At 38.0% G+C, this 23,137-nt stretch overlaps 1 protein-coding gene across 3 annotated transcripts in view; it reads left to right on the top strand.

Moving 5' to 3' along the window:
• LOC121863723 overlaps positions 1-22,784 on the top strand; it is a 58,853-nt gene extending 36,069 nt beyond the window's left edge. For all 3 annotated transcript variants that reach the window (XM_042362471.1, XM_042362470.1, XM_042362472.1), the window contains exons 9-16: positions 1,127-1,215; positions 1,562-1,733; positions 2,623-2,844; positions 4,097-4,312; positions 10,382-10,547; positions 11,551-11,700; positions 12,636-12,742; positions 19,593-22,784. In XM_042362471.1, the coding sequence (XP_042218405.1) occupies positions 1,127-1,215; positions 1,562-1,733; positions 2,623-2,844; positions 4,097-4,312; positions 10,382-10,547; positions 11,551-11,700; positions 12,636-12,742; positions 19,593-19,709 (1,239 nt within the window). In that variant the 3' untranslated portion in view covers positions 19,710-22,784. The remainder of the gene's footprint in view (positions 1-1,126; positions 1,216-1,561; positions 1,734-2,622; positions 2,845-4,096; positions 4,313-10,381; positions 10,548-11,550; positions 11,701-12,635; positions 12,743-19,592) is intronic.
• Positions 22,785-23,137: the final 353 nt, after the last annotated feature.

Below are 23,137 nucleotides of genomic sequence, written 5' to 3' on the forward strand. Positions count from 1 at the left end.
CATCCAAATGTATCAAGAATATTTATAAAGTCACAAGTCACTGTCTTTATAATGTTTTACTTATCCAGTTTATTGGTATAATTTAGTGATAGTTGCTGAAAACCTTTCCAAAATTTAGTAACAGTAACAATAACAATAACTTAACCAGTTAGTTTTGCTTTATAGACAAATATATGAGGTAAAATGCTGCATTTCTTGCTTTTCTATCCACATTACTCCAGAAATCGTGGCATTCCTCTGGCTGTTTCATTTAAGAAGGCAAACACTAGGCTAGAATTCATATGCTACAAAATCTGATGCTGTGGACTCTTTCAAATTACCAGTAAATGTCACCTTTACTGCTGGTGCAAACTACAACTTGTATGATGGTTATGCATATTGCTAAGTATCATTTTCAGAACTTAAATATCCATTCTGCACAAACATAAAGAGGCATTAGGACACTTTCTTCAATATCCTGTCAGTAATTGTGTATGTCAGATATGTATTTTGGAAATTTCAGATCCATACCAAAAGGTTGTAACAAGGACTCATGCTTGTTGGTCTTAGGTTTAACATTTAAACTCTCCATTTACCTAAAACTGCAAGGCACTTGGGAGTCGGCCTTTTTTTCAATGGTCAGTTCTCAATGTTAACCATTTGCCAGTCTTATGGAAAATACTGTAGTCCTGAAATATCTGAATGCCTCATTTCAATTAATACCCATTCATTTGATATTAAATAGAGTCTTCTTTGCTGTCTTTGAAACCAAAAGTTTGCTGAAACTTTTATTTACTTTAAACATCCTGGAGGCTGACATATTTATGCTGGATACCTCTATCAGTTATATCTAACAGGTCTCTGTGGAGGTCCAGCAAAGGCCATCCCACATGGGTCCAGTGTTAGATGCAGGAAGAAATGGGATTTCCTGGAGAAATTGTAGGGCCACTCTGGAGAGCACCCTTCTCAAATCAACCAAAGCAACTATTGGCTCTGAGTCACATTGGTGAGGAGTAAGCATGCTACCAATGACATCCAGCTCAGATGAGGCTATGGTATTAAAGAAGAGATTTTTTTTTTCATTCTATTTTTTTTTAAATCTAATGTATTTTTAGTATTTGTATCATTATAATCTTTCCCTTAACAGATTGAATTTATGGAGAGTTTGGAGGAGCTGGATCACCTCAAGGCTGAGTATGGCTTCACAGACTCCAACATTCACTATATGACACCAAGGTGAGCTTATCCATGTGTATCCACTGTAAGTTGGACAGCAAAGCTGACTATTATTATAATATTGGTAAAAAAAATCCTATGCAAAATAGTTATATATTTATCTTTTCTTTGCAATGTGAATTTTTAATAAGATTGTGTGAATCATTAATATTTGTAAAGATATATTCAAAGATTTTCAGAAATCTTAATTCTGTACACTACCACAAGTTAAAATAAGAAAATGTGACTTTTTCACTGTGAGGAGAAAGAAAATATTTTCCCTCATTTCTGATTCAATGTGATCTCATTTTCATAAAACAGGTTTGATTATTAATTTGTAACTAATATGGTTTGTTCCCCATCACAGCCAGTTTATGATGCCAGGAATGATAGACACACACATCCATGCATCACAGTTCCCTAACAATGGTGTAGCTATGGACCTGCCGCTGCTTGAGTGGTTGCAAACCTACACATTCCCAACTGAAGCCAATTTCTCTGACACGCTTTTTGCCAGAGAAGTCTATAGTAAAGTAGTGGTAAGTGTTGCATTTATCACAGTAGAATCTCAGAAATCTAGAAACTACCGGGTAGTCATCTGGGAATCTCGGAAGCATGGCACCTTTGAAAACTAATAAAAAAACAAGAAAATAAATAATACACTTTTTTAATGCCATACATATGATAAATATTTAAAACTGAGATATGATTAAAATCTAGTCCAAAACACTTACAGGTACAGAATGTACTCATCATTTTTTAATGATTTCACAGTATATACAGTAAATGTATGTTGAACTTGGGAATTTTTTTCCTTAAAATATGTATTAAATTACTTCAGAATTACATAAAAAGAAATTTAATTAAAAGAGGAATAACTACTGTAAATGTATATACAGTATAACCCTTAACATATACTGGAATACTACACTTGTACTGTATACGAACAGAGATCGGGATACAAAATCTTATTGAAACATTAATATCTTTGTAAGACCTTCGCATGTTATTGTACGAACAAGTTACCTGTGCTTACACCTTATAGATCAGTAGAAGGATGAGGATGCCATAGCAAGTGAGAGCTTACGTACAGTACTGTACATGAAGTGAACAAGGAGTAAAGAAATAAAGAAACAAGAAAAAAATAGCAAGCAGCTCCTATCAATTGAACATTTAAAACTAATAGTTATTATGGTAAATGTGATATATTATTATGTAGGGTTACTAATGACTGTAGCTAAAGAATATTTTTGTTAGAATTTTTCTAATTCTTTTTTGTATTGAGAACAACTTGTTTTTATAGTAATATTAAAATGACAACCTTGCTGTATGCTCACTGGAAAATGTTAGTAACTAACCTTTTATTTTTTAAATGTACGTAAATAGTTACAGTGTACACAGTAGATTTTTTTTTATAATTTCCTTTAGGAACGACTGCTCAGGAATGGGACAACAACTGCCGCATACTTTGGAACTATCCACCTTGAGGGCTCCAAAATCCTGGCTGATGTTGTCCATGATAAGGGCCAGCGTGCTCTCATTGGTAAAGTGAACATGATGCGTAACTGTCCTGAATATTATAGGGAGCTCAGTGTGCAAGAGTCCATCAAAGACACAGAAGAATTCATCCGTTACATTAGAAGCATTCAGGTAAGGTTGTTTAAGGACAATTACAAGTAGTTGTAACTGTTGTATGCAAGAAGGTTTGAGTGTCATTGTTATGATTTATATTATAATCCAGGTCAGGGTCTCACAATTCTGTATAGTCAGCAAGTCTAGAGGTCATGCTGGGTACAATGCTGCCAGCGATGTTAACAAATGTGAAAAGAAAGTTGCCTGTAAATCCTCATTAGTATCAGGTATTTGTAGATTGAAAAATAAATGTTGCAGTTATGTCATTAAAAGATGTAATGTTTGTAAGAGTTCAGAAATGGTTACTGCTATCTTTGAAGAGTTGGGTGTCTGCCATACGGATGTTTATCATCTCGGGTTATCATCATCAATACAGTACAGAGTAGTTATAGAACGAGCTTATATATTTACAATAATTATTTTTTAATTAATTAAAACAAATAATAAAGTTTAAGTAAGCAATAACCTATTTTTAATTCTGGAGTTGGGTTAGGTAGAATTTAGCTTACTGGAGACAGCAACAGGGGGATTCATTAGCTTGCGGGAAACTGCAACTTCATATATAGAACGCAGGCTGATTTTTTAAGCCACTTTTCACCCAAGAAAGTGCTGCTTATATGCAGTAAAATACGGCACTTGCCTCTATATGCAACTATGGATTTTGCAGTATCCATGTTGCTTTTTATGGGACATCCTAACATAGGTCCAAGTTTGACAAGTTTCGGGGTACTGTATCGTAATTTTTATTTTTACACCACATTCCCTTTTAATGTCAGCCACAGTTTTAAGTGGGTCTTTGCTCAATCATAAGGTTCCTCTGAGTGTCTCGTCCTCCCTACCATCATTAAGGAAAACCAATGTCTGAGGTTCAAGGCCCCTACTTTTGGCTTTATAGTTGGTCTTGACCCATGCCCCTGGGTAGGGGACCCAAACCAGGTGCTACCATCCTTACCAGATGACCTGGAGCTCACATATGGCAGGGACACTACTCCTTGAAGTAGTCAGCAAGCTAACCACCTGTTACTGACTATTTTGAGATGCATAATGAATTAAAAATGCAACATGTTAATGTGAACTATTTTGGTCCCTTACGTATGACATGAGAATTGATTTTTTAATAAAGCTACCAGTATTATTAGCTAAGGATATGGAGCTACTGTATATACTGTACATGTAAATTTAGAAAGTACATATTGGATTTGAATAAGGATTTTTTTTTATATATTCATGATAAACTGTTTTACTGACAATTCTGTGGTTCTCTTTACAGTCTCCATTAGTACAACCAATCGTCACTCCTCGATTTGCTCCTACTTGTCCTGAAGATCAGCTAGCTTCATTAGGTCAACTAGCAGTTAGATATGGCTGCCATATTCAGAGTCATTTGTGTGAAACTCAGCCAGAGTGTAATTGGGTTAAAGAACTTTTTCCATGGGCTAAGTCTTACACAGATGTTTATGACAGCATGAGACTACTCAGTGAGAAGGTAAGTACTGTTTATATTATTGCATATATAGTCTATAGTCATCAACCAGTTAATAAAATTCTTTGTGGTAAAAAATTAAATAAAAAGATAGGGAACAAAGAAATAATTAAATTAAAAAGACATCAGACAAAAGCTACCTGTACCATATAATGAAATTTAATTAAGTTTTCAGTATGTTAAGTGCAACAAAGTAATTCAAGGATATACTCACTCTGTGCATGCCTCATATTAATGAACCATGAAGCTTCATTCCCTGCTTCATTTCCATATGCACTCCATCACATTGAACATGAGGTGTAGTAACACCTGAGCCATCATCTATTATTATACTCCAAGAACTGAACAACTTATTTCCTGACCCTCTAACTCTTCTTCTAACATTAGTTCTGCTCTCACATGACTTCTTCACAGACTCTTATTCATCATATATATATATATATATATCGCTGTAGGTGAGCGTGATCCAAGTATATGCTGATAACCACAAGAAAACACTAAGTTCCCAAGCGCTTTTGTGTAATTCACATCTTCAGGGGTGAGTACAGACTAAGGAATAATACTTGACAAGGCTAATATATACAGTAGAGGAAAGTGAGATCAAGTCCCTAGGGGACAGCAGGTGTCCACAATGTTCCAGTCATAAGGCAGTGACCCTTACTAATCTTCTTAAAAAAAAATAACAAATTGACCATGCCATCTCTAAGCACAGCAGCTGTCCGTAGTCAGGTCATAGGGTAAGATGACCCAACCTTTTCACCTGGTTACAAATCTTCTTAATCACAAAATTATCCAGTTTGTACATACCATTACTCAAATTCATGTTGACAGATTCGGTATGTTTATTGAGACTGGATTCTACAATGTTCCTACTGACAATTGAATGACAAGGTAATATTGAGGAGGCATTATCCCTGGCAATGCACTGCTTATTATCTCTCATATGAATGAACAGAGCATTGGATTTCTGGCCTGTCCTAACTCTATATTTATGTTGTTTAAGTCTAGTTATAAGATCTTTACCCATCTGGCTTAAGTAGAACATTACATTCCTTGCAAGGAACCTTGTAAATGCAGCCGCCTGCATTGTTGGGGGAGTTTTTAATTAACATTTGTTTTACAGTGCTTGAGTTTTTAAATGTCACATTAACGGTCCAGGTTTTCAGTTGTATAGGAATTTGAGAGAGATTTTTGTTAAATGGTAATACCAAGAGATCCTTATTGTCATTGGTTGGCTTAGGATCAGTTCTATAAAAAGATTTCTTAGTAATGTTAAGGCATTTGTCTATAAAAGACCTAGGGTACTTAAGGTTCAAGCCAATATTATAGATATGTTTATATTCCTCATCAATGAATTCCGGACTGCATATTCTTAGAGCTCGTAAAAACATTGATGAAAATACTGACTGTTTGACTCTATTATGGAGAGCAGAATAATAATGAATATATGAACACACATTAGTAGGTTTCCTGTAAATACTGAACTTAAAGGTGTTACCTATTCTGTGGATCAGACAGTCTAGGAATGGTAATTTGCAGTTATTCTCTAATTCCACAGTGAATTTGATCGAGGGGGCTAAGTTGTTAAGTTGTGGTAGTAAAGCTTTTAGGTCCTCATTACATGGCCAAAGACATATTACATCATCTACTTATCTAAACCAGACTGCTGAAGGTGGTAAAATATTACTTAATAGTTTCTTCTCAAAGAATTCCATATATAAGTTGATAAATACCGTTGAAAGCGAATTACCCATTGCCATACCAAATTTTTTAGCATTGTGGACACCTGCTGTCCCCTAGGGACTTGATCTCACTCTCCTCTACTGTATATATTAGCCTTGTCAAGTATTACTCCTAAGTTTGTACTCACCCCCAAAGATGTGAAAAGCTCTGAAAACCGAAAACAAATTTTTGTGGAGCAATTTTTTTTTGGGGGGGGGGGTATTAGCCCACCCGGGCACAGATCACTGACCCACATCGGGGCCTGGGGGTTGAAAATGTAATAGTAATAATAATAATAATGATAATACAGTAAAAATAATAATTATTCATAGTAAATAAAATTTTTAATAAAAACTACACAAAAATAAAATAAGAATGAAACAGTAATAATAATAACAATAATACTGTAATAATAAAATAATAATAATAATAATAATAAAGAAATACAAGAATGAAAAAAAGATCAAAAGTGAGAAACACGACCTAGATATGAATTATTATTATTATTATTATTATTATTATTATTATTATTATTATTATTATTATTATTATTATTATTATTATTATTATTATTATTATTATTATTATTATTATATTTTAGCCCCTAGGCCCCAATGTGGGTCAGTGACCTGTGCCCGGGTGGACTGATCCCTGTAAAAAAAAAAAAACTAACCATTCTGAAAAACGAAAAATTCCAAAAACCGAAATGCATCTGGTCCCAAGGATTTCGGATAAGGGATTGTCAACCTGTATATATATACAGTAATACCCCGCTTAACGCGGTTTCGCTTAGCACGATTTCACGTATACGCGGTGCCTCGCCAGAGCCGAACTTTCACTTAACGCGGGTTTTTTCCACGTATATGCGCAGTGTCCGGCTCGAGACGCTATTTTTAGATTCGCGCCACCCGCCTGCCTGCCTGCTCTCGCCTCTCCCTCCTCCCTCCCTCCCGCCTCCCTCCGCCTGGGCAAGCCGTACTGTAAGGTTGCGCAGTGTGTGTGTCTTCTACTAATGTAAGTGTTACACCTAACTTTTAGTTTTCCTAACCTAACCTTTATTTTTCCTTACTTAACCTTTATTTTTCCTAACCTAACCTCTTCTATATTACTTGTTTGTTCATACCATCATAAAGTTAAGATAAAATTTTTACTACAACATAGTTGTGTGTCGTCAAAAAGTGGAGTTTGGGGGTCGGGCCAGTTTCTATTGGAATTAATCCCATATGTTCTGTTGTTCAGTTAGCGCGGTTTTCACTTAACACGGTACCCTGTGGGTTCTATTGACCGCGTTAAGTGGGGTACTACTGTGTATATATATATATATATATATATATATATATATATATATATATATATATATATATATATATATATATATATATATATATATATATATATATATATATATATATATATATATATATATATATATATATATAATACTCAACCACACGACGCGTAAAGTGAACAACATAACATATGGGATTAATTGAAATAGAGACCGGGCCGACCCCCAAACTCCACTTTTTGACAACACACAACTATGTTGTAGTAAAAATTTTATCTTAACTTTATGATGGTATGCACACACAATTAATATAGAAGAGGTTAGGTTAGGAAAAATAAAGGTTAAGTTAGGAAAAATAAAGGTTAGGTTAGGAAAACTAAAAGTTAGGTTGAACACTTACGTTAGTAGAAGAGATGGGTTGGCATACGGGGATGGAGGCTGGTTCCGAGGCAGAGGGCAGGCTACTGGCCCTCAGGTGAGTCACCATCACTGTCATCCACACTTGTCAGGGCCTCCCTGACAAATCCCTCAAAGTCATCTTCACTGTCTCTACCTCTGTCACTATCACTGGCTTGGGCTGGCTGTGGTGGGTTGCGGGCGAAGAACTCTGTTATGCTTTGCTGACGGCTGGTGTTTATGTTATCGTGATAACCTTGAAATAGGGCTCCATAGTCTGCAACAGCTGGGTAGTGAAGATTTCATACCTGTTTGTGTCATGGTTCGCGGAAAGGAGGAGCTTGATTTTCTCGACACACTTGATGGCACCCCTAACATTACTGTGGGATAAGCGGTGTTCTTCTTGGGATGACGCACCACCTGCCTCTTCACTGACGTCATCATCTACCATCTCGTCGGTGTCACATCAGGATCCCTTATCACCTCCAGGATGTCGTCGTTGGTGGTCTCGGAGAAGCCTGCAGCTGTAACACTCTGCGCAGCTTCTCTGGCAAGGTCCACTGCTACTGTAACAGTCTGAACCTCACCAGTCACAGATTGACTCTGCCTTACGCCCGGAATGCCTTGCAACACATGTCTCCATGCGTGACGAACAGTTGCTACAGACAGCTGATCCCATGCCTCCACCAAGAAGCCCACAGCTTTCTTGATGTTAAATATTCTCCAGAATTGTTTGAAAAGTATTTTTTGCTCTGCCAACTGTTGATCCTCGTTTTCTTCGCTCTTGCTATCGGTGGTGGTGTCACTCAGGTTACGCAACTCTTCCCTGGTGTTGGTGTAGTCGTTCAGGAGCTGGAATTTTTTTGTTGAGAATGCAGCTTTTACATTGCAGATTAACTCTTGGTCCATGGGCTGTAATATAGATGTAGTGTTGGGAAGAAGGAAGACCACTTTTACGTTGGGGTGACGATCTAACATTAGGGGCGAGTGTCCTGGTGCGTTGTCCAGCAGCAACAAAATCTTGAATGGCACATTCTGTTGCTCACAGAATTTCTTTACATCGGGAACGAAACAGTCATCAAACCAGGAGAGGGACAGTGTAGAGAACATCCACGCCTTACGTGCGGTCAGCCAGTGGACATTTAGCTTGGTCATGTCCATGTTCTTGTAGGCGTGAGGCTTGCGGGCTGTGTGGATCACCGATAACTTGAGCTTACAGGTACCGGAGGCATTGGTGGTAAACAGGACGGTGATGTGCTCCTTCTGCATCTTCCGGCCCCGAATCCTGCTGGCATTCTTCACAACGAAGGTCTTGGAAGGTAGCTTTTTCCAGAAAAGACCAGATTCGTCCGTGTTAAACACCTGGTCGTCGGTGTACTGTCCTTCCTCTATAATCTCACGTAAAAACGGAGGAAATTCCCTAGCCGCAGCACGGTCAGCACTCGCTTCTTCACCACCAATGTTTATATTGGTGATCTTGTTCTGCATCTTAAACCTCTGTAACCACCCAGAGGAAGCATTAAAGGGTTTGGGCTCTGTAATTCCCATCTTTCGTGACACTGCAGCATACAGTTCACGTGCGTACTCCTTAACAGAGCGCGTGTCGAACCGCCATGTTCTGTCGCGCCTGACGCACCAAGTAGCTCACAAGTAATTTTTCTGTCTTGAGAAGCACCTGGTTGTGAAAATACTTGATCATAGAAGCACCTGTAGACTTTGTGATCTTCATGTGCTCCTTTATCTTGGCTGCATCCTTCTTTATCGTCCGGATCGTAGATTCGTTCACACCATGCTGGCGCGCCAAATCAACCTGTCTTGTTCCTTTCTCTAACTCTTGGATGATCTTGTACTTCACCTCGTAGCTTAAGGAACGTCGTGTCTTCTTGAGCTTAGGGCGGCTGGGTCCAGGCAAGGAAAGGTTTCTCTCTGGGGGTGGTGGTCCGGCGGAAGCCATTTTAGAGAACAATGGATGCACGATTACACGGTGTGGCCTGGAGGGATGAAACTGCCGCGGCTAGGTCAAGCGTCGTCTTTCCTCTCTCCCTCCCTCCCCCGGGTGGACACGTCATATTACTTTAAACCAATTACAGCTAGCAGCGGAGGGAGGTAGGGATGCATGGCCAATCACAGTCCGATACGTCATACGACGTCAGTGATAACGCAACAGAGACATGCACTGCGCAACCTTACCGCGCGGCTTGGCTAGGCGGAGGCAGAGGAGGGAGGAGGCAGGAGCAGGCGGGTGGAGCGAATCTAAAAATAGCGTCGAGCTGGACACACTCAGCGTAAAGGGGTACACGCACCGCGGAATGTGAGCATCCTGGGTTCCGGCAGGGCACCGCGTAAACGTGGAAACGCGGAATGTGGGACTACGTAAAGTGAGGGTTGACTGTATATATTAAATATATATATATATATATATATATATATATATATATATATATATATATATATATATATATATATATATATATATATATATATATATATATATATATATATATATATATATATATTGTCAGCATTTCCCCTTTAACTCTTACTATCTCTTCTTCCTTCATGACTCCTGCTAGCTCATAGCCTAACTAGTAACAATATAACACCTTTCACACAGTCACCGCTGAAGTTTTAGAAAATAATTGATAATTTTCACTTTTTGCCAACAGTCTATCATGGCTCACTGTATATGGTTGGCTGATGAAGAGATTTACACACTTCGTGAACGAGGAGTTGGCATTGCTCATTGTCCAAATTCTAATATCTCTATCCGGTCAGGCCTGTGTGACATCCGTCGACTACTGAATCATGGGCTTAAAGTTGGCCTTGGTACAGGTAATTTTAGAGATGAGAAGAACTTTTTTCAATTAGCAAATGTGAAGTGGCACCTCCTAGAATATTTGCTGTTATTTTGTGTTCGAGAGCAGTGTGTGGATTGAAGTAAATTCAAAGAATGAGAAACTTGATATAAGAGTTGATCTGGGTTTCTTAGGTATGGACATATTGAAAGAATTGGAAGCGATACATTAGTAGAAAAAAATTCAAAGTGATTAGATAAGGTAAACAAGTCAATTGAAAAATAGAAGGAAGGGTGAGGTGAAAAAGGCACAAGATACGGGTAGTAGGGCATGTACACTCAGAAAAAAAAACCTATCTTTACAATTCTTGTGTCCATGAGGCATACTGTTATTCACCAGTCACATTGCTATGAATTAATTTATAATTTGAATGAAATATCTCAATTAGGCCTACAGTGATAGGTAGGAAATGTCTCACAATCATATCTACCAACCTTAGTGAGACAACACAATTGTTCAGTTACAAATTCATCAGACCCTGCCTAAAAGATAATTATTTTACCGAGTGTACATCTGGGAAGCAGCAGCATTGTGTGTCAATGACCAGAAAGCTTGGCACCGAGTGGATGGATTTCGTGCTGATGGATGACTGATGGATGATGTAAGTTGTGGAAAGTGACAGTGATAAACCAGATGATATTTTAGGGTCTTAATATGGACGGGAGACATCACGGCAATATACAAATGTCACAACAGTTAGAGGATGAATGACAGCAAATGGAGGGAGTGTTTGTATTTACTGTGTTTATGGCTTTATGTCATCCTATGTCATATTGAAGGGAAAAAAAAGGCCTGTAAAAATGAAAAGACTTTAGCTACCCATCAGGTTTTCATAAATATGTTGTATATCATGCTAAGAAGATACACAAAAATCAAGGAATTTTCCATCCAAGTCTGAGTTCATGCCATTACAGTACTAAGAAATGTAGATAAAATGTAATGAAATATTAGATTAATGCCAATTCCTTATTTCTCATCAGACTGTTCTGGTGGCTACAGCTCATCTATGTTAGATGCCCTTCGCCAGGCACTACAGGTGTCCAATGTTCTAGCTCTGGATCGTGACCAAGATTATCAGCGACTCACTTTCAAGGAAGCATTCCGAATGGCAACACTTGGCGGTGCCAAAGGTATGTATTTATTCAATGTTGGCCTAAGATCAGGTATTAAAATACAATGGTGATGAAATGAACGGAGGGAATAAGGTTAGGGACTCTTTCATGAGTAAAGCAGTCTTTGGAAGTGTTAAAAGACTCATTTTTCCCCTGGCTTGGTGTACTTATTCTACCCCATTTAGCTGGGAACAGATTAAGGTTGATAGAGGTAATTTAAAATCATGTTTATTTATCATACCAGTTGCATAGTTTTTAAATGTGAAAATATTTTTTTAACAAATAAAAAGTGCAGGGATATATCCGACAAGATATCATTGTCAAATCTTCTCACTGGGGCGACCTCCTGCCATAGACTGAAGATAGTTGTAGAAAGGTGATTTGAATTAATGGAGGATATGAAATGTAGTGAAAATACTCTGTGGCAAGAGTTACACAGATTTCTAGTCTAAGGTTAAAATGAGTGTTAGTAGGCAGTGGTTCTGCAAATGGGAATTTCAACAGAAATAGCAAAGCTCACACTGATGGTATGTGGTGCTGGTACTAATGAGTATACAGTAGCTTATTAGAACTCTGATTATTTAATGTATAGTATGGAATATGAGTGATTGGTAATTTATACTGGTATGGTGTTTCAATGTAAAAGTTAGCCCTTTCTAATTGTAATGAAATTACTCAGACCTCAACCATATTCTGAGTAGTTGCATTTGTTTTCTCATTCTTTTAAGGGTGGCCAGAATCAATAGGGAGCAAACCACTTTCTGCTTTTCTTTGTTGTCATCTATATATTCTTTTTGCATTTAGGTTTGTGTTGAAACAAATGACAAGTACAAGACACTAAGCCAGTCATTTTAATAAGTCAAATCAGTGGGAAGTAAAATCTGGCTGGTTTAAATACCCCTTTATGCATAAAGATGTGCCTTTTGCTAATTTCTGTTTGGTTTCATGTGCAGTACTAAACATGGAGGACCGGATAGGGAATTTTGAAATTGATAAGGAGTTTGATGCTCTGCTCATTGATGTGTCTGCACCTGGATCAGCAGTTGATATCTTCAGCAAGGTAAGATGACAGATGATGGTTTAAATAACTCACAGTAGTGTAATCTTAGAGTGGGGAATGCAAGAGCTATGACAAGGATACATTTTCCAGTTAACTGAAAAGCTCATTACAGTACTGAGGAATGATATGATTTTGAGCCTTTACTTTGCATACAGCTCTGATTAGTCAGAGAATTGAGTTTTTGTCATATACTGGTTGTGGTACACGTTTAATTTTATGTGCAGCTGTGAATTTGGGTTTCCTGCACCAAGGAAGGGAGAACAGATAGGGATCTCACTCACATGCTCAATGAATTCAGCTATAGTAGTTTAAGATTTGAAGTGGTTTGTGTGCTGATTTGGTGAAACTTATGAGCAACCATTGTCATACATAAAGGTTATTTGTACCAAATAGTCTCCTGTGTCATAGAAGTTTACTCCTGTCAAAATATCTTTCTGGCATCCTGAATATTATACCTGTACCTGTCAGCGGTGAATTTTAGTATTATTATACCTTTGATTATGTCCCTTAATTTATTACAGGTATATTAATATGACAGTACAGTACATTACATACATAATGTAAGAAAATCATAGTTCTCTGTGAGCAACTACAGTAGTACTAAAAAACCCTGTGGTTGGCAAATCTTCCATTGACAAGACTAAAGGCTAATAGGAAATAGGAGGTTAGGTTCCATGGCAGCAGATAACACTTGTCAATGCCTAAATTACCTGTTCCTTCATTAAACAATACAGCAAGCCCTTAAAATTCTCGGGGGTTAGGTTCTCAAAATGGTCGTGAATAGCCAAATCCGCGAATAACATTTGCTGACCAGGGGGTTACATAATTTCTTGAGTGCAAAGAAATGTATATTCTCTGTGTTTGCTCTTTGGAAAATTATTTCTTCTGCCTGTCATAGTCTACCGTCAAGTCAACTCCATGCTTTGTTATTAAAGTAAACTAATACAAAGCAAGCATGGAGTTGTCTTAAGGGTAGACTCTGACATTTTTAATAAATTTTGTTGTCTTGTTTCTGATTATTTGTGAGAGGATTTACCCATCATAATTTATTTGTTTGCATTTTGTGTGTGTATGTCTATACACACACACACACACACACACACACTACATCCTTGACCACCAAAGGGTCAAGACGTACCTGGCGCTCCTCTCGGAGCAGCTAGGTCAACTGTTAAGTTGGCCCATACCAACTCCCTCCCCTGAACCCTCCTCCCCACCTTAATATCAACAAGTTCTCGCCAGAAGTTACAATTTCATTTAGGAAAGGAACAGAACCAGTGTTAAACAGAGGTGAACAGTGCTTAAGTCAGTGAAAACAACTCAACAGTAACAGTTGTACCCAAGTTAACCTTCACACAGTGAGGTCCCAGGTACCCAGTGATAACGGCCCGTGAGACCCAACAACCAGCGATGTGTTAATCCGTCTACGATAGGAAGGCCTGGGGCCACACCTCACTCATATAACACCGTCTGTGAGGGAATTACTACACCACGTGAGGCCCCGCATAACACCATCTATGAGGGAATTACTACACCACGTGAGGCCCCTCATAACACCATCTGTGAGGAAACTACTACACCACGTGAGGCCCCTCATAACACCATATGTGAAGGAGTTACTACACCACGTGAGGCCCCGCATAACACCATCTGTGAGGGAATTACTACACCACGTGAGGCCCCTCATAACACCATCTGTGAGGGAATTACTACACCACGTGAGGCCCCTCATAACACCATCTGTGAGGGAATTACTACACCACGTGAGGCCCCGCTACACCATAACACCATCTGTGAGGGAATTACTACACCATGTGAGGCCCCCACACCATCTGTGAGGGAATTACTACACCACGTGAGGCCCCTCATAACACCATCTGTGAGGGAATTACTACACCATGTGAGGCCCTGCATAACACCATCTGTGAGGGAATTACTACACCACGTGAGGCCCCTCATAACACCATCTGTGAAGGAATTACTACACCACGTGAGGCCCCTCATAACACCATCTGTGAGGGAACTACTACACCACGTGAGGTCCCTCCTAACACCATCTGGGAGGGAGTTACTACACTACGTGTTTGCTGTTCAACACCTACAATAATCTGTATGTTCCTTCACCTTTCTCTAATGAAGGCTTTTGTTAAACCACCCATGTATGTAATAAGTCATTTATGTCCAATGTATATTTTCAGCCTTCGGGCTGCAGAACTTTTTCAATAAACCGTTAATTATTATTATTATTATTATTATTATTATTATTACACACACACACATAAGCTATACAGGTAAAATAAATTACTGTCTCTAGAACGAATGGCTCCCTGTCCTGGCCGCAAAAATGTCAGCAACTTCAAAACTACCCTTAGCCATTCTTGGGTACATCCAGTATCTTCCGCGAATAATCGAGGCCCACAAATTAATAATCCGCTAATTGTCAGGGCATGCTTTACCTGTATTTTACATTTAATTACATTTGAGCTGAACACATATAAAAAAGGCATAATATAAATTAAATAGTAATACTGTACAGTCTCTCCTCGACTTACGACGGGGTTCCGTCCCGACAACCAGGTCGTAAGTCGAAAAGGCAAAAATAATACATAAAAATTCTAAAATGGGTGTCTCTTTTTCTTCTCAGCACCACGAGAACTCTCACTTTTACACTTGCCAGCCATTTTAAAGGGAATTACAAAAAAAAAATTTGTCAGTACACAGCGCGATCGCAAACATCGGTATTAGAAAATAAGTAATTTTAAAAATATTTTATACGACCAAGGCGGTCATATGTCCGGGGCGTTGTAAGTCGAGTATGTCAGAAGTCGAGGAGTACCTGTACTGTACAAATTTTTACAGTTCATCTCTGTGGAGATGGCATGTTGCAATAAAAAGAAGTGAACATGGGTGTGTATGTATGTGAAGTAAATGTGTGTGGACTTGGTAGGTCCCCAGGTTAGACTGTCCCTAAAGATCCTGTTCTGTAAATGTCTGAATGAGCAAAAGTTCCCCAGTGACTGGAAAATGGCTTATGTGAGGCCTGTATTCAAGAAGGGCAATCATCACTCCATGGATAATTCTAGACCAGTGAGCTTGACCAGCATAGTGTGTAAGGTACTATTATAAGAGATGCCATGATGGAACATCTACTGTGAAACAATCTTGGAAAGGATTGCCAACACAGTTATATGACGGGACGCTCTTGCTTAACACAATTACTCTAGGTACTGGATGTTTGATCCCAAATTCTGGAACAGGGTAATAATATCAACAATATTTACCTAGATTTTGCCAAGGCTTTAGACAGCATACACCATGAAAGGCTGAGAATTAAACTGGAAGGGTACAGGATTTGTGGAAGTGTCCTAGCGTGGATTGGAGACTTTATGCATGATTGCAAATCATCATGTTTACCCATGACGAGCGGGGTACCACAGGACAGTGTATTGGGCCCGGTGTTGTTTGTTTGTTTCGTAAATGACATGCCTGACACTATACACTCTTTCATACAAATGTTTGCAGATGATGCCAAGTTATTCAGGGAACTTAAGAGCAAAACAGACTTTGAAGAGCTGTAGAAAGATCTCTCTGAGCTTCAAGATTCAATGTCACTGAGTATAAGAGGATGCACCTGAGTCATACCAACGGTAAGGAAGTGTATCATATGTTTCAATGGGACGAAGAAACTGCATTAACAGAGACCGAATGTGAAAAGGACCTGAGTGTGTCTGCTGATAATGAACTGAAGTTCTCGGGCCATTGTGAGAAGAAGGTGAATCCAGCAACTAAACCAGTTGGTCTAAAAAGAAGGTTGTTCAGATATGTAGATGGTCCATCCCTCGAAACGATCTTCAAGAGTGATGTGCTTGCCCATCTGGAGTACTGTCACCCCATCTGGTCCCTGAGATATGCTAGAGACTCTCAGTTGATTGAAAATGTCCAAAGGAGGGCCACCAGACTGGTGCCTGCACTACAGCACCTCAGTTATCCTGAGTGATTAAGAGTGCCTCTAACTGCCTAGCTTATACTACAAATGGGCAAGGGGTGACCTAATTGAGGTGTACAGCATAAACATCTCGAGGGCACAACTCAATTGAATGTCCATACCTGGAGCTGGCAGATGCCCACCCCACAAGGGGTCACAGCTCAAGGTTGAAGAAACCACAAGTCCAGAAAACTGGGAGGGTAAACTTTATTGAAATGAGAATTGTGAACTCTTGGAACAATCTGCCAAAGAGTGTTGTGAGGGCACTAAGTGTGAGCTCCTTCAAGACCAGACCAACACTGGAGCAGGTTCAGATACATTCAGGAGCCAGTGCATGCCCAGTCCAGTACTTGCCAACATTGCATACCAGAGACATGAGAGTAAACATTTCCTACATCCGCGGGATTATGGGAGGGGAAGGGGGGTGCGCCGACGGGGATCTTAGCAGGCCAAACTGTGAGTTGTTACTGTTATTTTTCAACTTGTATTTCCACGAAGATATATGCACACACAATCGTCCATACCGAATGTGTATAAAAAGTTGAAAGAAATGATTATCATAAGGTCAAAAAGATAAGAGAATAAACACTTGTTACCTCCACGGGAGCTAACCCACAATCGTGGGAGAGGAAGGGGGAGTGGGGCGCATTCCTGTCTCCCGTGTCCTTGGTGAAACCATTACCAAATAGAAATGCAATATTTTTATTTTATTTATTAGTACCGTACAGTATTATTTTTATTTATTCATCACATTTACGAAGGAATGCATTAGACCGTGGAGGGCTAATCCATGGATACAAAAAATAAGGCCACGGTTGGTAAAATTGTATACAGTCTGCCCTTCACATACACGGGTTTAGCATTCACGGATTCGCAAATACGCGGATTGCCCCGCCGGAGGAATATTCTTTACATTGAAGTAATTGAAGTACATTCAAATCGCGCGCAGCACCGAACACTGCACACCGCCCGCTCCCGCTACCTCACACACACACGCATAGCTCTCCCTCACTCAGTCAGTCTCGCTGTAACCACGCTTGTGTTGACATCAGCATTGTAGTTGCAAAAATATTACATTTCCGTGAATGTATTATATCAAGCACAGTATGAATAGAATATCACTAATATAACAGTATTTTAACCGAAAACTATTAAAAAAACAAGTTACATATCTTGAACATCGGAAGGTTAGGTAAAGTCTTTTGTTTTCATGTAGTTTATCCTAATTTACACTGAAATACATTACGTTTCAGCAAAACTACTATTTATTTCTGAGAATATGGAAATGTAATATTTTTGCTGAAATGACGTACGTATTACAGTGGAAAGTGACGAAAGCAATGACTTTCGCTTTATTTCGTTCAAAAGATGTTAACGTAATCGCTTTTCGAATGGTTTTCAGTTAAAAAACTGTTGTATTACAATAATAATCTATCCTAATTCACTTGTGATGCAATAGTTTTTTAACTGAAAACCATTCGAAAAGCGATTACGTTAACATCTTTTGAACGAAATAAAGCGAAAGTCATTGCTTTCGTCACTTTCCACTGTAATACGTACGTCATTTCAGCAAAAATATTACATTTCCGTGAATGTAGTATATCAAGCACAGTATGAATAGAATATCATTGTAATATAACAGTATTTTAACCGAAAACTATTATAAAAACGAGTAATATCTCTTGAACATCGGAAGGTTAGGTAAACTCTTTTGTTTTCGTCATGTATTTTATCCTATTTTACATTGAAATACATCACGTTTCAGTTGTGGGATTATGAGGCTAATGATAGGATAGAATATTATTGTAATACAGTACAACAGTTTTTTAACTGAAAACCATTCAAAAAGCGATTACGGTAAAATCTTTTGAACAACGAAAGAAAGCGAAAGTCATTGTTTTCGTCATGATTTTATCCCACTTTCCGCTGTAATATGTACGTCATTTCAGCCAAAATATTACATTTCCATATTTATTTCTGAGAATATATTCATTCAGTCACAGTTAAGGTAAAATATACTTGTGATATAATATTTTAATGAAAATATGGTATCATAGTTTTCTTTTGTTTCAAATTTAATTCACAAAGATTGATGTTTCAAGTGTAATGAACAAAAATTTATGTACAGTATCCATAAATAAACTTTAAAAAATGAATACTTTATGTTTTACATCGTCCTGTGCATACCATACCATGCATTTGGCTACTTTGGGCTTGCTATGATGACGCAAGAGATCTGCCCTGGCAACTGTACCGACACTCACAGCTGGTGGTGCGTTGGTGCATCGTTTCCATTGTTTACTGGTAGTTACTGGTAAATATTTTTCAACCTAACGAAACTATTACCCGTTAAGAGGTCGACCCCCAATTTTTTGCCAAATAATTTGGTCTTAAAAACTCGAACTACACACAGGTATATACGGAAAATAAGGACATGGGGGGCCAGGGGTTTTTTAGGGGGCAGCAATAGTACACGGATTTTTAACATTCACGGGTATCTCTGTTACCTAACCCCCGCGTATGTTAAGGTGCCAACTGTAGAGTGAAAACCATGTATACATGGAATCTTTGGTTGACGGGGGTCTACTGAACAGTATAATTAGGTATCCTTTATATACTTTTACTCCTGAAATATAAGGAGTATAATCTATAATTTTAGTCATACTCAGGAAGCATTGCCAATAATTTGGAGTAATATCAGATTTTTAAAGTTGAAGATATTTATTGGAAATCATTTACTTTAAAGTAGTTCTCATAGGTGACATGCAGTAGGTAACCCTCATGGGCCTCATTCCAGCTTCACTATATGTACTGTACTTACATTGTTTTTAATTTTGAACTTATACCAATTTAATTTTTTTTCAGGACACAATAGAAGATAAAATTCAGAAATTCCTGTATACTGGTGACGACCGTAACATTGCCCGTGTGTATGTGGCAGGACATAGAATATTGGATCTGCACAATAAGAACCTACATTAATTGCCTCAGAATTTCAGAACTAATCAAGACAGTAGGACTAACATGTTCATGTATGCTTGGGTCTACCAATTTGTTGAGGATCCACTGAGAAGAACTGGTAATGTTTCTTCAGTTTGGATTCTTAAATTGAAATCTGGTAAAGAACACTGCAGAATTTGTTTAAGTGGTGTCCAGCAAGCATGTTCCTAGGTGCCATATTTTTAGAAAGTTACTGAATGTTTTGCTGACGAGAATCAATAGTGAATTTTTTTGAAGAATAACTGAAGAAACGATCTGGGAAGATCTTTCACATAAAATACATTAAAGTAACCATTAAAAATTAGAAAAATAACATTGACATTCTTATCCAAGTGACATGCCAAGTTGGCATTGAAAATTATTTAGATTTGACATTGGAAGATAAAATATCTTCTAATACTGCAGGATAGAAAGTAATTATTTTATATATCTTAACATTTTATGGTATGTAAAAGAAAAAAAGTTTGTCTATATAGTAGTGGGGTGCTGCAGCTGAATGGAAGTGCAGTAAACAATTTATATAACAGGATTCAATATTTCTGTTTCTTATAGAAACAGTAAATTTCATAATGAAGACTGTAACTAAAGTTAAATTGAATGTCATATTAGTCTCTCCTTTCGAAAGATTGTTGACATAAAATGTATATTATTTGCTTTGCCTTCATGGAAGGACTACTTTTATATTATCCCAGTATTTAAAATCCCAACATTCTTACATAGATGTCCGTGTGATGTCGTGTATTGGATTTTTTCTATAACTTAAATGATATTTAATCTGTGGCAGCTACTGGATCACACACAAAACTTAATACATACTCCTTCCTTCATATACTATCTACTGTATAAGTAAGGCTCTTATCTTACTGGTCTTATGAACAGAAGAAGAAAGAATAATATGCTTAACTGATCACATTCTCAGACCTTATAAAATACTGTTACAAGTGAATATACAGTTTGTATAAAATCATATATGCAACATAATAATTTGAGCTTCAACACACAGATGGGTTGTGAAAGTTTTTCGGTCTGAGGAAAACCTCTCGTGAGTTTAACGAGTGGCAGATATTAATTGTAATTTTGTTTTATGTAGTATATCGTGGTCAGCTTGAAAATGTATTTAATCTTTACCTGTGCTCTGACCGAGTGATAATGTGCCAATTGGTTGCAGTTGATAACTACATACAGTATAGCTACATCATGTGAAAGTGAGCAGAATCTGAATAATTTAATAGATGCTTTGATTTTCACTGAACAGTAGATTCGATTTTTTAAGGCCAAGTGCATCTGTTCCATTCCAGGAGTTGGAGAATGGAGTATAGTTGATAGAAAGGTGATTCAAATAGAAAGATGTACTGTATTCATATAAATGGAGTTTCCAAAGTATAATTTTTTATGAATTTTTACACATATTAAATAAAGAATTTAATAAGAAAATTAATATCAAGTAATTTAAAAATTTATTAATAAAGAATAACAGTATGTATATAATGGGTTTTAATATAATCATGATGTATTATTATCAGTAATTCTTTTTTAAATTTTCAGTAGTATCTAGTATCATCTTAAACACGTTTTGTAAAGACAATACAGTACTGTAGTTTGTTTTTGTAAATACACTAAATAACATTAGGAATTTTTTTTTTACTTCTCCGATGAACATCAGTACTGTACAGACATCTGAATATAGTATGCTATGTACCTGCATTTTTTTTGCAAAGTTTACTAAACTTTTGAAAAACTGCTATGAAGAAGGACCGAGTGTGGGAAATAGTTTACAATGGTCCCCCAATTGATCTTGAGGTTACCAAAGAAAAGTGGGGTTCAGTTAGTTTGATTTTGGTGGATTAAAAATATCTTAGCAAATCAAGGGGTTGAGGGAGGAGCTTATAAAGTTTTGTCAATCCTGCCCCCAAGATTTTCTTTCTTTTTACAGAAAACATTCAGGTCTGCATTAAGTGTTCCGCATTAGAAGGGGGTGAAGCGCCACCCCTGGCAAAATATGTTTTTGATGGCTATCACTATTTTCACTCTTCCTCTACATGTTGGCGTTGGATGTAACCCCCTAGGTAGAATAGAAATATGGAAGAAAGTCCTTCACAAATAAGGTGTGATTTCGACTCGGGCCGAGAGCTACGTATCTGGCTATGCACTCAGTCAATGAAGGTGGCTACATCCCGTTCAGAGTGAGAGGAGCGCGAGCCAATGACAGCGCGCCTCCCTCGGACCATACACTCACAGCTCCTCGGCCAATCCATGTGCCCAGGTGCTGCCCCCTTCTTAATTTTGGGGTGTTGTATAGCATAAGGGGAGGTTCATTATACTTTCTACTGCTATTTTTGATAACTTTTCGGCGTAACATTGATGTTATTCGTGCTCCACGGGTGTGAGAAGTGCTGTGCAATATCTGCTCGATATTAGAGCAAGACTTGAGTGAGGCCAGGCCTTCTGGTGTGGGTCCAGGAGCCCATTGTTCCTGAGCGTGTGTTTAGTGACGACAGTGCTCACGTGGACACCCCAGGAATGCTTGGTAATTGTGATTTTGGTGGTGAATTTAGTGGTGATTATGGTGATACAAGTGCTACTGGCGATGGTGCAGGTGACAATAACACTTTGAACGAATAGAATAACTTTTTAGCGTACTACGAAACATCCGAAGATCTTTTTGCCAACTACGATGAGTTAAAAGACAATGTGGCATGCACTGACGGCAATAATGACGATGAAAGTGAAGATGAAACTGAGTCTATTGGTAACACAAACAGTGACACTAATATATCACAACAAGAACATACAGACTGTGAGTTAAGAAGTGGACAGTGACGAGACATGCATTGACCTTGATAATGATGAAAGTGAGCCTGACCCAACGAATGCTAGTGAAAGATGAGCCCATAAATCAGTCTTATAATGAAATTGAACTGTTGCCAGCATCAATAATCAATGATTTAGTTGATGAAGAATCTGTGTGGCAATTTTTAGAGAGGGCAGAGAAAGACTTTGATCAGTACGTAATTGATTATGACAAGGCCATTAAAGTTATAAGCACTCCTCAGGATTTACGTAACTTCAACTTAATATGATCTTCAGGGATAATAAAACGAAGGAACTAAAAGTAAGATTGTAATACAGTAAGATCTCATATTTTGCATTTTTGAATTTCGCGAGCACTACCTCATGTAACCAAGTCTTATATTTGGCGTAAAATATCGTGAATTTTGCGAGATCTAGCAAGCTGAATGCTGGCCCTCATACCAGTTACAGTCATTTCTGCTACAACGCGTGATTTGTCAACGCTATTTGGTTTTAACGCGATTGATGAATAGGGGAACGCTGTTTGTAAAATGCGAACTTTTGCGTACGAATATTGGCTATAACACGATTCCATCCTCAAAGTTTTAAGAGTGGCGCAG

This window comes from Homarus americanus, unplaced genomic scaffold (assembly GCF_018991925.1).
Source record: "Homarus americanus isolate GMGI-L3 unplaced genomic scaffold, GMGI_Hamer_2.0 scaffold48354, whole genome shotgun sequence".
In the NCBI taxonomy this organism is placed as follows: domain Eukaryota; kingdom Metazoa; phylum Arthropoda; class Malacostraca; order Decapoda; family Nephropidae; genus Homarus; species Homarus americanus.